Source organism: Nicotiana sylvestris, chromosome 11 (assembly GCF_000393655.2).
Source record: "Nicotiana sylvestris chromosome 11, ASM39365v2, whole genome shotgun sequence".
NCBI lineage: Eukaryota > Viridiplantae > Streptophyta > Magnoliopsida > Solanales > Solanaceae > Nicotiana > Nicotiana sylvestris.
The window spans coordinates 102,590,859-102,608,799 of NC_091067.1; the positions used below are offsets into that span (position 1 = coordinate 102,590,859).

General features: G+C 36.3%; 1 protein-coding gene across 2 annotated transcripts; it reads left to right on the forward strand.

The window, feature by feature from the left end:
- The first annotated feature begins 1,736 nt into the window (after positions 1-1,736).
- On the forward strand, positions 1,737-6,015 carry LOC104226485 (uncharacterized). Of its 2 annotated transcripts, none has more exons than XM_009778498.2 (7): positions 1,737-1,857; positions 2,226-2,296; positions 2,715-2,826; positions 3,715-4,753; positions 4,868-5,020; positions 5,117-5,655; positions 5,765-6,015. In XM_009778498.2, the coding sequence occupies exons 3-7, from the start codon at positions 2,762-2,764 to the stop codon at positions 5,871-5,873; spliced, it is 1,905 nt and encodes a 634-aa protein (XP_009776800.1). In that variant the 5' UTR covers positions 1,737-1,857; positions 2,226-2,296; positions 2,715-2,761; the 3' UTR covers positions 5,874-6,015. The 2 variants fall into 2 exon arrangements, with proteins under 2 accessions (XP_009776800.1, XP_009776807.1); XM_009778505.2 differs by having other exon boundaries at positions 2,730-2,826.
- The last annotated feature ends 11,926 nt before the right edge of the window (positions 6,016-17,941 follow it).

The window sequence follows — 17,941 nt, forward strand, 5'->3', positions numbered from 1 at the left end:
ACTTAGCCACCAAGTAATAAACCGTAGAATCTCTCTAAATATAGACATTCTCCATAAATAAAATTCTATTTATAACATTATTATAAATGATGGGTTATCAAGCAATATTTATGAGTTAGAGTTACATGCAATTGTGTTTAATTGACATGATAGTGTAAGTAATCTTTTAAACCCTCCGTCTATAAAATTTAAACTCATTGTAAAAAAAAAGGAATAAACTGTACATATATATAGAGATTCTTACACATATAATATATAAGGTATTTAATTATTACTTACCATTTTGTTGAGATTATAATTTTGCTCTCAATAGGTAAGAGGTTAAATTGTTTAGCTCCAAGCCTTGTTTTGTTTCCCTACTCCTTGTCTTCTATTCGGGCATAGCAACAAACTCTTAGAGGTACATTTTTTTTTGATTTCTCGCCCGAATATTCGGTATTTATATTGGGGCCCAACTAATTCGAATTCGCTCTGGGAAATCTCACATTGGAAGGTAAAATGTTCCCTAACAAAGACGACTCTATACCCAGAGACTTAAACTCGAAATCTCTGATTAAGGATGAAAGAGTACTTATTACTCTATCACAATCTTTTTGGTGAGGTACTGATGATTTGCCTTTGACTACTCTCTGGTCTCCCCTCTCTCCTCTCTGCTTTCTACTTTTCTCCTTCTTCTTTTTTTATTTATAAATATATATATATTGCAAATGTCAGCTCTTTTGTTCCATTGTCAAAATGTCCCATTTTCTTCCCATTTTTTATTCATTGTTAACAGGTATTAGTATTTGTTTAGTTGTGGATCTCAGTTAGATTTGATATAAACGAGACGGTTGAAAGAGCGACAGTTATCTTTTTCCTTTTTCCGGTAAGCCGGCCCTTTTTTTTTTCTTTTCCATTTTTCATGTAAATGAAAAAGATTTAATTTATATATACAATGTAAACAGATTTTAACTTATACTCTCTGCGGTCCACTTATTGATTTTTTGACTTTCTTTTTATCTATAATATTTGATTATTTCAGATGTCAAGAAGTAGTTAACTTCTTTTTTTCCTAAAGTTACGCTTAAAGTAAAATCTTAATAATATTTATTATATTTTTAACAAATAAATTAAGGTCATATGATCATTTTCATTGTTAATTATTACTAAAAGTGAATTCTTTACTATGTGTGAAAACAACAAAAAAAATCAGTTAAAGTAGACCGGAGTGAGTATTAGTTATTAGTTCTATCAAATACTCCTCCACCCCAAAATAAATATTTTAGACACATTTAATTACATAAATCATTAGGAGTTTCTCTGCTTAGACCTTTTTTGGGATCTTAAAGTAACTTATTTTGGATTAATTGGTTTGGCTAAAATAACATGGAGGAATATTATTTAACGTTACATTATCATAAATATTTTTTTGTAATTATCTTATAAATAAATATAATATCTTTCACGTTATAAATTATCAATACGTAAAATTTAAACTCAAATTATAAAAATATCGTTTTGTCTCGGTAAATTTAACTAATACTGCTATCATTTAAAGCTTTTCCCTTCGTGCACTGCACTTGATGATACATGTACGTGTGTGTAAACATATATAAAATTCTACCTGCAGGGCACACATGTATATATTACAATATAGAAAACAAATGAAATCATATTATACTTGGAACGACAGTTGACTTGTTTTTGGGCGGCTGGTCGAATGTTGCTGGCTTCCCACTTTGGCTTTTCTTTGTTTTGTTTTTTTGCTTCTTCTTCTAGAGGGATACATTAATTCTTTCACATTTAGTGCTTAATTGTCTATCCCTTCTCTCTATATCATTTCTCTGTGTCTCTCTTTCTACTGAGGAGCAAGCTAAGGTGTCTGCATTTCTCTCATATTTATTGAATTTGACTATATGTTGTTTATAATCGTGGTGTCCAAGTTAATATGAGCATATCTTGAGTATTTACTACCTCACACCAGCACACAGGGTCCGAAAACTCTGAACTTAAGCAGATGGAAAGAAATAACTCGGTGTTTCATTTTATCATTTGTCTCATAAAGAGGGAGCTCAAATCTTGGGATCAGTTTGCTAATTTGCTTTGCTGGTGGAGTTGGCTTTTTTCGTAGTTAATTACTATATAATTGCATTTTCTTAGTCCTGTCTATGTTTTCTGTTTTCCTTCTTTTGAGATAATAAAGTTTTGCTTATTCTGATGATAATGGTGTTTCTTATACTTTGCAGTGAAATCCAAATCCAATCATTGTTCAGAAGGATTAAATAGGAAAATTCTCTTTTGATTCACTTTTTGCCAGGTAAAGTCCCGTTTACTATATAGCCACAAATATGTTTATAACATATTTAAAACCATAAGTTTTTCTTAAATACTATGCTCAGAATGGTTGCAATGTAAATCTGGTTACCTTCACATGCTGTAGTGTTAATGATTATCTGATTCAAGGGTTTGAGCATTTTCTCTTGAATCCAGAATAATCTGATATACATTCAAATTGTTCTTGTTCGAGCGTTCCCTGGTTTTACATACATTATAAAAAACACTAACTTTATAATATGATTTGGGTTAGCCAGGGGTCTGAATTCTGAAACCGTGCTGAGTGCTTTGTTTGCTTCCTACTGCATTCTTGACTACTGTTTTCTAATTTTGTGCTAAAATTACTATCATATTTGGAGTTTGCAAGAAATTGCATCTAATTTTCCTTACCTGTATTTTAGACTTTATTTTGGCAGATTTCCCAAGTTATATCTACCTGAGACGTGGAATGTTTGCATCACAGCTTTTGAGAATACTTCAGACTCTACCAACTGATTCAGACCATGGAGGCTGGTGAGTGTCAAAGTTTTACCTTAAGATTTGTCCTTACTAGGTTTTAATCTATTGTCTGTTTTTGCCCATTTTAGTTCTAATTAGTAAGTTGTAGATCAATAAGATGCATGTTTTCTGAAAATCGCGCCTTCACTCATTTGGAAACTCTTAGGGGTCGTTTGGTAGGGTACACAAGAATAATGCTGAATAGAGTGTATTAGTAATGATGGTATTACTTATGCTTGCATTAGTTATGCTGGTATTAGTTATGCTGACATATTTCTTATCCATTATTTGGTTTGATGTATTAAAGCATTGCACAGTTTCTAAAAGAATTGTTTGTTTACAAAAATGCCCTCAAAACTAGTCCACACTCTAACTTTTTAAAAGAAACATATGTTGAGAAATGTTTTTATATGAAAAAGTTTAAAAAAAATTATTTTATTTGTCTACCTATATTGTAAAATAAAATTTATATTTATGAAAAAGGAAATATGTTAAGTATTTATTTATATACTAGGGATATAATTTTATTTCTCACTACTTGGATTATTTTGAACTTGCATTAATATACTAACTAGCATATTTTAATCAAGAATAAATTTTGAAGGACAATTTTGTCTTTAACTAAGCTAATGCATGCATTAAAACCCATTGCATTGCTAATACCATTGTTTTCTATGCATTAGTTATGCATAAGATAATACCAAATAGGATGTATAACTAATGCTTGCATAACTAATGCATATGTTCAAAATGTCTACCAAACAATGTATTATTAATACACAAAGCTTAGCTTATCCAATGCATCCTACCAAACGACCCCTTAATTGTCTAGTTAAGTGCTGAAAATTCTTTGTTCAGATTACAATCTGTGCATAGTACTAAAACATTTGACTGCAATGACAGCGTCTTTGACACACCTGAAGAAACGGCTACCATGAAGGATAACCAGAATGGGATCTTAAGTCGCTCAAATGGTTACAAGGAAGCAAATTCTTTACTCTTTCCCACAAAAGACTTCGTTAATTCAAATCGCTATGGAAGTTACAACGGCTCTTTGGCATGTGACACAAGAGATAGGGATGAGTTAGTCCCAGAACTTTACGATTCTGTATACTTCGACGATATTTCTAGAAGCAAACACCATGAAATTATAGCTCCAACTGTGGATGATGATCAAAACGAAGATTCGCATAACATAATCACTTGCAGGAGATATATTAATCCGTTTGCATGCAATACAAAATATAGAGATCAACAATGGAGTACTCCAGAATTTGAGTGCTCCACGATTGCTGATTTCATTGATGAGAAAGAAAATGAATCCATTGTCTCTGATGAGCATGCACCATTTACCTCTGGCTGCAAGTTCCTTGGGACAAACACTAGTTTATACGCAGAGAAACATGCTAAGGAATATGAGTTGCCTGAATTGATTGTTTGCTACAAAGAAAGTAACTATAACATTGTTGAAGAAATATGCACGGACAAGAGTGTAGCTGTGATGGATAGAATTCTAACTGAAAGCTGGAGCAATGGTCAAAATGGCACATATGTTTGTACACCAGCTGATGAAGACCAGCACAGCAACACATCGGAAAGTGATGATATTGAATTATGCTCTGCAGGTGGATCTAAAGCTTCATCTGTAGAATATGCAAACAGCGTTGCTGCGACAAGTGAAGAAGAGGACACTGAGTCACTTGTTGCTGCGACAAATGAAGAAGAGGATACTGATAAAGTAAACAGAATTTCTGACGCGGATACTTATCTTGAGGATTTGATCATGATTTTTGGATCAAAAGGTACTACAAAGTGGAAAGGTACCAATCCATCAGGAAAATATTCATCTGCTAATATAATGCTTCATACGGAAGAGTCTGGCATTCAGAATTCTCAAAAATCCAACTCTGTTGGTGATCAATCTGCCCAGCAGCCTGATCAGGTTTATTTCTGTTATTTATGGTTTTTCACCTTTGTTCTGGATAAGAAGTGTTATAAGAATATGTTCATCTGTATTAGACACCTTATTGTGGTCATATCCAATTTTGAACTCCAGATCCTTTATGAGGAAGCAGCTTTGAAAAGCCAAATTGGAGTCTCAGAGAAAGATTCTTCTGCTAGTGTTATGCTTCATCTAGAAGAGCCTGGAGTTCGGAATTCTCAAAAATCTAGCTCTGATTGTGATCAATCTGTCCAGCAGCCTGATCAGGTTTACTTCTGTTATCTTCGTGGCTGAAAGTATGTTCATCTGTATAACTGTATTGGACACCTCACTGTGGTCATATGTGATTTGCTTAAACTCCAGATTCCTTTTGAGGAAGCAGCTTTCAAAAGCCAAATTCCAGTCTCAGCAGTAGTCGATGAAGCAAATATCAGTATGGCAGCTACCGACTTATTTTATGGCAGCGAGTTGGGAACTGAAGCTATTATATTTGACTTCAACTCGAGTAAGGCAGTAACACCTAGCAGCACGGATGAAGGTATCGAAAACTTTCATGAACCATCCGTCATATCAGCAGCCACTACCAGTTACAAGGATAGGAGTTGTTATAATCTCTCAGTTGCCAGTCAAGTTCATTATTCTAACAGCGTTGACAAGAGCAGCAGTATCAATGTTCATGGACAATCCCTTGAATCCCAAGATGTGGCTAATCTTGAGGATAAATCATCGAGCTGTCTCCTACTGGATAGCGAAGGTCATTTTGCTGATGGGGAGGCAAGTTTTTCTGCATTAGGACCTGCATCAGGTTTGCATTTTTTCTCGGGGCGTATATCATATTGTGGGAGCATTTCTCTTAGATCAGATGGCAGCACAACTAGTACCGGATCCTTTACCTTTCCAATGTACTGTTCTGCTACATCTTGTGCTAGTTTCCTTCATCCTTTTGTTTTCCATTTACTAGCTGATCATTTGTGTCTTGTTGATTGACATTTTAATTTTGTTGTATTGCAGCTTACTATCTGAATGGAACAGCAGTCCAGTAAGAATGGCACAGGTCGAAAGCAGTCATTGCCGGAAACACAAACGATGGAGGCAGGGTCTTCTCTGTTGTAGATTCTAAAGTTCTTCTATTTCTTTTATAGGGCTGATAGTTCAAAAATATACATAACCTTAATATCATGATACTTGTGTAATGTATGCATGCATACCCAGCCCTATTCTCCAACTGTGGGAAGGATGGGATGTTTGTTTTCTGGTCTTAAAGGATGAATGTATGGAATGTACAACTTTTTCTTACATATTTGTTTTCCTCACTTCATCAATTTTATACACTGAGACCGCTCTATAATATCATCCCTATATAATAGTCATTCAATATAGAAGTCATATTTTACTCGAAACCTATTTTTTATGTTATATTTTAACTCTCTATAATAGTTTTTTACCTATAACAGCAGCATTCATTTTTATAGTAGTATGCTCTTTGTAAAGTTACCCCTTTATAACAACCATGTAAAATTTATAATGTTAGTTTGAGTGCCTATATGAATTACTAAATAACTTGGTTCTTTACCATATTTCTTAAACGTGAAGTAAAATAAGTAGTAAAGTAAACACATCGATTTTTACGTGAAAAATCACTCGGCTCAAAAGGTGCAAAAACCACGGCTCATCAATTTTCAACTTCAACTCCACTAGAACAATGAGCCAAAATGTATCAATTACTAGACTGTAATTCAATACTCTCTAGTGCTCCGACTACGACTATTTGATTTACAAATTACTCCAACTTGTAAAGCAAACACTCACTCCAACTCACTAATTATTTGTGACACTTTGATTACAACTCAATTTCTTAGAACACATTCACTAGACTAACTCAAGAAGAACACTACACTGGTACTCGACTAGAGTGTACAAAATGTAGTTCTTCAGTTGATGTGTGTAAGGATATCCTCAGGAGTCCAAATAGATAGTATTTAAACTCCTGGACTCCAAGATCTTCTAGGAATCCTATGTATAGTTAGCTTCTCGTTTGATAGGACTCTTACTATTCCAAGAAATCTATAAGTTTGGGGACTCTTGTCTCTTAATGATTTATTTGTATCTTCTTGGGCAACAACCATTATCATGTGTAGTAGCCTTCTTCCACCAAACTCAGACGTGGGTAATTTTGAGATAAAATTACTGTCTTGCACAGACGTACAATCATCAACCTATAGGAACTGGTCTGTTTCCCTGAGGAGCTGGTTCTTAGAATAGTTAAGCATCTACGTTGAGGACCTAGTTCTTTGAACATTGCATCTGAACAACTTTGTCAATCATCAAAATCTAAATACTCAACAAATTTCTCCTTTTTGATAATGACAAACTTTGTACACACTAGTACCAGGTAATCACAACAAGTCGCGATCAATCAACATGCACATTACACCACATACAGACAAATTCACAACACCCCCAACCTTATCTTCCCCCTTGTGGCATCATCGAGAAAAAAAGATGTTAGACATATTAAACACAGTTAATGTAAGATTCAAGGTCATACAGGCTATAGCACAAGCTCAAGAATTATCAAAGCAAACAGACTAGGGTGATGATCCAATGTTGTGTGAAGCGTTAAAACAATATAAGAGACGTCATTTAGTAGTGCCAAAATAAGCTCAGGGCCTTGTCTTAAACCACTAGAACAAAATAAACTAAACATACTGCAACCTACTCAGACTAAGACATAAAAAGACAAAAAAAGATTTAAGCATCGCTGGGATTGCAAAAGAAACTAAAGACACTAGGAAGGAACAGGTTCATGGGTGAGGGGTAGCGGGGGTCAATGCTTTCACAAGGGTGGCAATCTGTTAGGCATGAGCTTCTCTATCACGTCTGAGCTCTTCCTTAAGCTACCTGGTTTCTTTTCTCAACTCATCATTGTCTTCACAAAGCTTGACATTCTCCTCAACAACCAACTCCAACCTCTTATTGAGCTGTGTTGCCATGCTGTTTCCAGGTAGAATAGCAAATCATGTTGGTCCTCTAGCCTTGGTCTCCTCCTAGCCACGCTGCTTGAGGGTAACAACATCCAAAAAATCATTGTGATTTCCATATTTTAACTCAGGCAAGGCAATGTTGAGCTTCAGTCAACATGAAGCCATAAGGCATTGCAAGGTTAGGCTTGGAAGTGTCTATAGCTCTTGCCATATGTTGAATCATCAGTCTAGGGAGACTAATAGGTCTACCAGTGTCAAGCAGTTCCATTACAACAATGTCCAATAAGGTAGCCTCATGCCTTCTCTCAGACCTCTGTAGAATGCAGGAATTGACAAAGTGAAACATCAGCTTGTGGAAGGGGGTCATATCAGTCTTGTACACCTTTTGAGGAGCATCCAGTTCAAACTTTTGGGAGAACTTCCTTGTGACCACAATTCTTATGTCGACAACATTATCTATGGCTAGCCACTTTTTCTTCAGGTAATTGTCAAAACCTAAAGTGGAAATATCCAGAAGTATCCCCAGTTCCTCAATATCAAACTCCATTTCAAACCCCCCTTACCTTACTTTTGACCACCTTTCCATCAAATTGGAAGTTTGCATAGAACTCCACCACAACAGGAACACATAGAGGGGGAAAGCTTTGACAAACATGTGTTTCTATCCATATAGCTCAGGTTTTCAACCAGTTGAGCTATCCCTTTTTCATTAGTGTTTACAAGAATCTTCCCATTAAGCATTTTTCTGTTCCTGAACTTTGTGAGTCTATCAACCACATATAGCACATTCTTTCTCTTCTTTCCTCTACTGGCCTTTGCAGATGTGGTAGTAGTTTTTGTAGCTTTGACAACCTTTATATTTTGTGTTGAGGACTTTTATGGCAAAGCAGACTCAGATTCATTTTTTCCATCCTTCTCAACCACAGGTTCCACAACTGAAACTTGCTTCCTTGGCTTCTTGGCACCTCTAGACTCCTAAATGATTTGTTCATCAACAACCTTTCTTTTGATCTTCGTAAGAGGAGTCTTGGCAGGAGGAGCCACTTCTTTCCTTGTTGGGACTACAGTCTTTGTTGCTTTCACAGGAGTCTTCCTGGGTTTCTTTGCTACCTCAGACAAGGGAAAGGTCATCTTCGTCACTACTAACCTCCTCATCTCTAGTGAAAGGAGTTAACATGGGTCCAGTTTCTTCAGTCCTTTTCTCTCTCCTTGCTTCTTCTGAAGGGACTATGACAGTGTTCCCAATAGTCATAGATCCTTCAGATTCCTCACTCGTATTCTCATTCTCTTCCTCACTTTTTTCATCCTCTCCTTCACTCTCACTTGCCTTTTTTTGATCCTCACCTTCACTATTAGAATTACCCTATTCATCACTGTTCTTTTCTTCTTCTGCAAAGTTATCCGCTTGTTCACATATCCTATCTTCTGTCTCACTCTCCTTCTCTTAACCAGAATCTCCCTCATTCTCACTCTTTTCCTCATCATTAGCGATGTTTTGAGTAGTATGTCCCTCATGACTACCCACAACTCCTTCTTCTTTTTCACCCACATTATCATCCTCATCCTCTATCCAGCTGAATGAAAGACAATCAGATGCCTCATTTTGCATTGGTTCTTTACTCCTTTCCCCCTCAACCATAGGCACCACAGTAGTGGTATCTACCTCTTTCTCAAGTGTTGCTGCACTCTTTTCTACAATGAGTTCCTCTACTTATGGTTTATCACTTGTGGGTGGGAGAGTATCTAAGGGTATAACATCTATAGCGGATACCAGAACATCTAATTTTGGAGGAGGGAGTTGTACCCGACTTGTAATGACTGGCATTGATTCCCGCTGACCATGGCTTCCTTAACCACTGTATCTACTTTATCAGTAGTATCAAGCACTACCTTGACACTCTTGACAGATTTTCTTAGAGTAGCCTTGATCTTGGTTGACTTAGAGGTGTTTTTGGAAGTAGGAACATATGCATGGGTGGTTGGTTTTGGAAGTAAAGGTCCAGTGGAGGTGGGGAGAAGCAAGAACAGGGGATGATGGTGTAGGTATAGTGGAGGATATAACGGGACTCTTATAACGGTTACTTTGAGTGTTCGAATTTCAGGAGTAATTAAACACTTGTTGCTCTAGAATTCGCCCTTACTCTTTAACTAGATGACAACTAGAAGTGATGCTAACAAGATTAGAAGTCTGAGCATAGCAATAATTTAGGATATCAAGTCCCAGTGAATTAAGACAAGATGCCATGTAAATGAGTTGAAGAACCAACTCCTTAGTAACTCCTTACTTATTTCTGCAATAAAGCTTCAACAGTATATATTAGTATCATACAACATAGTTATCAGCTATATTTTTCTAAGTAGGTGTGTGTGCTTAATACAAGCACGAGACTGAATCAAACACATTGTACTTGACTATCTACATCTAATTATACTTTTTCTAGCCAATCATTGGGGTTCAACTAATTGGAAGTATTGATTAGACCTAGTTCCACTCTGTTCCTTTCAAAGTGATCCCTACTCAGAGCTTTAGTAAAAATATATGCAATTTGATCTTTAGTTTTACAAAAGTTAATTGAGATATTCTCTTTTTCAACAATGTCTTTGAGAAAGTGGTGTCTAATATCAATGTGTTTGGTTTTCTTGTGTTGACATGGATTTTTAGCAATGTTTATAGCACTAGTGTCATCACAAAAAATGGGAACACAATCAACAAAAATACCTTAGTCCTTTAGCTGTTGTCTTATCCACAACAACTGAGCACGGAAGATGTTGCTGCTACATAATCAGCCTCAGCGTGGATAAAATCACTGAGTTCTGCTTCTTTGTTCCCCAAGACACTAGACAATAACCTAGAAAATGTGTTGTTCTTGAAGTGCTTTTCTTGTCATATGAAAACCTGCATAGTCAGCATAAGCAACTAGATCAAATCTATACCCTCTAGGATACCATAGGCACATGTCAGGAGCCCCTTGGAGATATCTTAGTATCTTTTTGATAGCCTTCAGGTGAGACTCTTTGGGATTTGCCTGAAATCTTGCACACAGTCCTACACTGAACATAATATCAGGCTTGCTTGATGTGAAATACAGTAGTGACTCACTTATTCCTCTATATAGCTTCTGTTCAACACTTTCCCTTTTTCATCACGGTCCAGTTTTGTTGCAATTGGCAATGGGAGTGTCAATGGACTTAGAGGAGTCCACGTTGAATTTCTTTAGCAGTTCCTTGATGTATTTCTGCTGATGTATCATGGTTCCAGTAGGTGTTTGCTTGATTTACAACCCCAGAAAGAAGTTCAGTTCACCCATCATGCTCATTTCAAACTCATTCCACATCATCTTAGCAAATTCCTTGCACATTGCTTCATTAGTAGCCCCCCCCCCAAAAAAAAGTCATCCGCATATACTTGCACAATTAAAATATTCTTGCCTTTGCTCCTCAGAAACAGAGTGTTGTCCACCTTTCCACTTACAAAGTTATTGGTTAAGAGGAATTTTGAGAGTCTTACGTACCAAGCTCTTGGAGCTTGTTTCAGTCCATATAGGGCTTTGTCTAACTTGAACATATAGTTAGAAAATTCTTCACTTTCACAGGAGGTTGTTTCACAAACACTTTCTCTTTCAGATAACTGTTCAAGAATGCACTCTTTACATCCATTTGATACAAAGTGAACTCCATGTGTGCAGCAAAGGCTATTAGCATTCTTATAGCTTCCATTCTAGCTAGAGGTGCAAACGTCTCATCATAGTCTTCAGCTATCACAAAGTCTTCCATTCTTACTTTCTACCAACTGTAATATTTTTTATTGAATAGGGGTGGTCTGGTAGTTGATTGTCCTTTATTAATTCCGGGTGGAGCACTCATTTTTCTTTCAATATCTCTCTAGGTGTTAACCGTGTATGTGAGAGAACTTGCTATGATATAAATTGGTAGCTTGAGTGCCCGTATGAATTACTAAAGAACTTGGTTCTTTACTGTGTTCCTTAAACGTGAAGTAAAATAAACAGTAAAGTAAACACATCTATTTTAACGTGGAAAATCACCCGGCTCAAATGGTGCAAAGACCACGACCTACTGCGTAGGATTTTCAACTTCAACTCCACTAGAACAATGAGCCAAAATGTATCAATTACAAGACTCTAATTCAATACTCTCCAGTACTCCTATTAAGACTATTTGATTTACAAGTTACTCTAACTTGTAAAGCAAACACTCACTCCAACTCACAAATTGTTTCTGACATTTTGATTACAACTCAAACTTCTTAAAACATATTTACTAGACTGACTCAAGAAGAACACAACATTGGTACTCGACTAGAGTATACAAATATAGTTCTTCAGTTGATGTGTGTAAGGATATCTGTAGAAGTCCAAATGGATAGTATTTAAATACTTGGACTCCAAGATCTTCTAGGAGTCCTATGCATAGTTAGCTTGTCGTTTGATAGGACTCCTACTGTTCCAAGGATCCACAAGTTTAGGACTCTTATCTCTTATTGATTTATTCGTATCTTCTTGGACAGCAACCCTTATCATGTTTAGCAGCCTTCTTCCACCAAACTCGGACTAGAGTAACTTTGAGATAAAGTTACCGTCTTGCATAGACGTACAATCACCAACATGTCGGAGCTGGTCTTTTACCCTGAGGAGTTGGTTCTTAGAACAGTTAAGCAGTTACGTTAAGGACCTGGTTCTTCGAACATTGCATCTGAACAAACTTTGTTAATCATCAAAATCTCAATACTCAATATATAAGATTACTAATAATAATCCTAAATATTTTATTTGATCAATTTTTTTTAGAATTTTAATGCACCACTTATAATAAAAACAATATTATGTTAGTACAAACTTCTATAATTAAAGATTTCATTTAATTCGTTTAAAATATATACTTCTATATTTTCATTCCATTGCATAAAAGGTTCTATGATGCACAAGATTTAATATTTGAAGATTTGCACATATAATATATTCCATTGGATAAAGTTTCCATCTTATATAATGCTTAAGATTCGAAGACTTGCACATACCATTTTCAGAGTTCTTTCATCAATCTTGAAAGAATTTAATTTTCTAGTAGCTTTAAAATATGTGCCTTAGAGATTAAATTTTTGTACATTTGGTTATGAAATTATTAATAATGTATTAGCTATTTTTAATAATTAATTAGTGAAATATACATATCTTTTGAGATTTTATATTTGAATAATTTTTTATCTTTTATATGTAACATCAAAAAGGGAAAAAATTTAAAATTTTTGATAATTTTGTCTATAATTTAAACATCAAATGCTGATATAGGTATATAACAACTATTCACTGCAAAGCCTAAAAATATCGAAACAAATGATATGGTTATAGAGTGACTGTAGTGTATTCATTTATCAAATATACTAAAATTTAACCGTGATGCACTTACGTTGTGCGCACGACTGCAGTATTTTTGTAACTGCTTATTTCTATCAGAGACAGATGAAATCAATAGAACCTACTATTTTCGATATGGAACATACAATACATACATTACACACAAACATCATCATCAAGTTTAAATCCTGAATCTTTCTTTCATTTTGGATGTTTAAAAGGTACCACGAAGATGAACATAAATCATTTCTTTTCCCGCAAATTGGTTCGAACCTAGGGCGAAGATGGTTTTCTTTTGACTTTCATTTTGCAGTTGTCCGATTGCAGTAGCAATTACAGAAAGCATGTTTGCCATATTCATAGCCTTAATCATATGAGTTACATCGAAAACTAAATGGAATCTCACCTACTATAAGTATAAAGGGGTGAATTGTAATTTATTCAACTCAAGCATTGATCTGATTATTTTTCAAAAAGTAACGTTAGTGATAAAATCTTTCTACAATAATTACCAAGTCTTCATAATTTTTTTGTTCAAGTGTTGTGTTTCTATTTTATTTTTTATAATGATGGAAGTATCTAGGCTAGGTAGCGCACAACTACTATTTACTCGTAAAACGGTACGGTTGAATTTGTTACGTGATTAATAGACAAGCGAATTGATTTGACCCAGAAAATAATAAAGAGATAAAACAAATACTAAGAAGCAATTGAAATTGAAGGAGATGACAAGTCTGACTCCAAACATAATGTCTCCAAGAGGAAAAATGAGAGTAACGATAAAATGTAAGCAAAGTTGTTAAATTGAGAGCAACAGTAACAAGATAAAGCTTTAGTGTACAAAATGTATTTCGTGTGTTACAATGGCTGATGACCCTACTATTTACAGCCTTACCTAGGGAAACAAGATCCTAGGATCAAGCTCATCTTAAATAATAATAAAAGAGCCATTGATAAATATATAACGGCAGGCTATAAATGCAAATATTATCTGTAACAGTTGCTCATTTAATGTTAGAGTATATTCTTTTATTGAATGCTACCCGATGGCAAATACTCAATCTACTCACATTGACTACGCTCCCTTCAAGATTTATCCAATGTCGATTGCAGTTGTTGTATCCGGTGCTGGTTGTACCTAACTTGCCTTTTGCCTATCCTGGTTCCATGTGTCCTTCTACCATTTGACCATCTGTTATAAACCAGTTTTATCGCACATAGATAGTCTCCCTTCTTTCCGATGACATATCTTTATGTTACTGAGAAGTGAAGATCCCTTTCTTGGCGGGAAAGTTCCTGAACAGTCTCAGACGCTTGAAAGGACGCACGTCTTTTCGCATTTAATACCTTGAACATGTGTTGCCCCCTGATTCAGTAAATATTTTTTCCGGTTCTCGAGGTAATCATGACCACAATATTTGCCGCCTATAACTTCCCTTCTACTCATTATTTTCATTTCTTTCCTTCAATAATTTTCATAAGCCTTTCTCCCTCTTTGCATCTTGCTTAGAATTTTTTTTTATCTTTTTTAATTCTATTAGCAAAGTTTTACCGACCCTTTATTACCATGACTTTTTCACTGCACTCTTTGGAAACTCTGGTCTTATCCTCGGTGTAGGCCCAAAGAAAAACAAGGACAAAGAAGTTAATGTCGATTATGAACCTCCCACTGTAAGCACCATCATACCAAAACATCTCAGTACATCTAACGACTTTTAAGAGAAGGCCACTTCTGCATCTTTGCGGACTTGGCCTGTTAGTAGGTTTCCCTCCTCCATTCGCCCTTCTTGTATCCCAATTGTGAAAGAGGACTAAAACTGCCCCAATCTTGAAATCCTTGCTCCGGATTTGATAGATCGGGTTACCTTTACTAAGGACGGCTATATGTATTTTATATGTATCACTTTGCCTTGGGTTCATTCTCCCTGGGGTCGAATGAAGGGATCGACCCCATAATTTTGGAGTTTTGCCACCGATACCAGGTCTGATTAACAAAAGTAGGCCCATATATATGGAGAACGATGGCTTGCCTCCGCCAACTATGCATGAAGATTGGGGAAACCCTAACCCTTGCACATATGATGAATCTTTATTCCCCAAAAGTTTTTTGTGGGGGAGTAATAAACTTCAGTAAACGTGGCCACCATGCTCTTCTCACCATCGTGGATGACGACAATGATCGTGGGGTGGATGGAACGATACATCATCATTGCTACTAGGGACATCATCTTGGCCACTACTCCGTCTTTTCCTTGAGTTGTGGCCGCAGAATTCAAAAGTGTGGCTGCACTCAGAAATGTGCGGTCCGCGAAATCTAAAGAAGTGCAGCCACAACCCAGAATTGTGCGGCCGCATAAGTTCATCCTATCAAGCCAGCTTCAAAGTGCAGACCACACACAGAATTGTGCGGCCACAAAACCTCTACAGGGGCAATTTTATCTGATAATTTTAGCTGGGCATAAATAGTTCTTTTTGTCAAAGTTAGAGTAAGTTTGAACTTCGGAAAGTTTGTAGCCATTTTTCTTTACTGATTTTAGTAACTTTAGCTTACTTTAGTGATTAAACATTAGATTATTGTCTTTTAATCTTGCAATATGAGTTTAATTATCATTTCTTCTTTAACATTTTCATTTTTATCTATGAGTAGCTTAATTTCTAGCTAGGGTTGTGAACCAACCCTAGTGTGGGTACCAAATGGGTGTTTGATTTATGGCTTGTGTTATGGTTGGGTGTGTAATATTTAGCCTAGTTCTTGCTTTAATTGTAGAATTAATGGTTGCAAACATTGATTCAAGCCTATTTGACTTAGCCTCTAACTGAGAAAGAGAGATTGAGTCTAGAAAAACTTGGATAACAAAACATTGGGGTGAACTCAAGAAATTGATAGTCCCAATTAAAGGGTTAAATCTAGAGATAGTAACATCCGACTTGAGCATCTATCAACTGTTTTGTGAATTACCCATTTGGACTTGAGAAAGGCAAATTGGGCAAAACCACTCTATTACCGAGAGGTATTGAGTGGGTAATTGTGTGTTGATTGCTATATTACGCTCCAACAAACGAAACCTACTCTAAAGCCCACAACCCGTTAGGCAATTGCCTAAGTGTAAGTCACAGCCCTAGACCTTTTATATATTTAAAAAAACAACCACAAAAATATTATTCTCTAGTTTCATATTTTATATTTGCAAACCGTAGCATAATTTAGAAGTAGAATCAAAACAAAGTTTGTGGAAATGCAGCTTAGACACCTTACGCGCGTAGTCCAAATATATACCACTAATCCCATCTACGCTCCCTGAGGAATAGATCCCGACTCCTAGTTGGGTAATTATAATTGCATCGACCGCTTCAGAACCCCAATTTGAGGTGTGAACTTGGGCGACATCAATTTTTGGCGTCGTTGCCAGGGAGATAAAAATGGATTTAGCTATATATTTGGTTTTATGTGTTATTTGTCTTCCTTTCCTTTCGGGTTACTAATCTTTTTATGAAACAATTATAGGTGACACAATGGCTCTTAACAACAATGATCCTCTTGGAAACATGCCATTAGAGGATGACAGGGATGATGCCCAAATTGATGAGGTTCCTCTTGAGTCTCAAGCAAATAGACGAGGTCGGCCGCCTCAAGACAATGTTCTTGTTCCACCCCCACCTCCTCCAATAGCGGCGGTATACTAGGTGTTGCCGAATGAAGGATACGCAAGTGCCATAGTCCCGCCCCGCATTAGGGCGGGAAATTTTCAAATCACAAATGTTATGCTTATGTTGTTGTAACAACGGGGATTCTTCACCGGGGTTCTGAATCAAAATGTGTATAAGCACTTTAAAGGGTTTGTTGACACTTGCTGGGGGAGTAAACAGACAAACGTATCCGAAGATGCTTTAAGATTGAGGATATTCCATTTATCTCTTCGGGGGAAGGCTTTAGATTGGTTAGAGAGGTTGACAAATCATTCTATCCATATATGGGATGAATTGGCTGAGAAATTCATTTCCAAGTTCTTTTCTCCCAGGCTTATGGCAACGCTTTGGGATGAGATTCTAGATTTCAAACAAGAACCTAATGAACCTTTGCATGAGATATGGGAGAGGTACCGTACTATGGTGAAAGAGTTCCTGAACAATGACATGACGGAGGCCATAATTCAACAAACTTTCTATAAGGGTATCAATACTACCAATCAATGTTTGGTCAACCAACTTGCGGGTGGAAATTTCATGACAACGCCGTATGCGGAAGCTTGTGAGATTCTTGATTAATTGGTGGATACTTCATCGGCATGGCAAAGTAGAGAAAACGTTCCTCAAGGCGATCCAATTGTGATTCACTTGCATAAAGAATTACATGATCATGGACAAGCAATTGCCAAGTTGACCACCACAATGAATCAACTAGCCAAAGCCTAACTTCAACAAGTGCAAGGTCCCAATCAAGAAAATTGGAATTCAAGCAATCAAGGTGGTTGGAACAATCAAAACAACCAAGGGAATTGGAACAATCAAATCAATCAAGGAAATTGGAATCGTAAAAATAATCAAGGCAATTTGGGTGTCAATAATCAAGGCTATTGGGGAGGTAAGAACCAAGGAGGGTGGAACAACAATAAGAACCGGGGGTCAGGTTTTCAAGGGCCCCTGATGTTTCAACAACTGAGCAACCTGCCTCCTTATCATTCTCAAGGTCCGAGCTCTTCCAACAATGAGATGGGACGAATTGAGAACATGTTTAAACAAATGATGGAGAAGAATGGCGACTCTGACGCTCAATTAGCCTCTCTTCAATTCGCAATTTAGAAGTCCAATTTGGCTAAATCTTGCAAGCTTTG

Bases quoted from the DNA above. Each gene is read 5' to 3' on its own strand.
- LOC104226485 (XM_009778498.2), top strand. From the start codon at position 2,762: ATGTTTGCATCACAGCTTTTGAGAATACTTCAGACTCTACCAACTGAT. The intron at 5,021-5,116 runs GTTTACTTCTGT...CTTAAACTCCAG, and splicing joins CTGTCCAGCAGCCTGATCAG to ATTCCTTTTGAGGAAGCAGC. The intron at 5,656-5,764 runs GTACTGTTCTGC...GTTGTATTGCAG, and splicing joins GGATCCTTTACCTTTCCAAT to CTTACTATCTGAATGGAACA.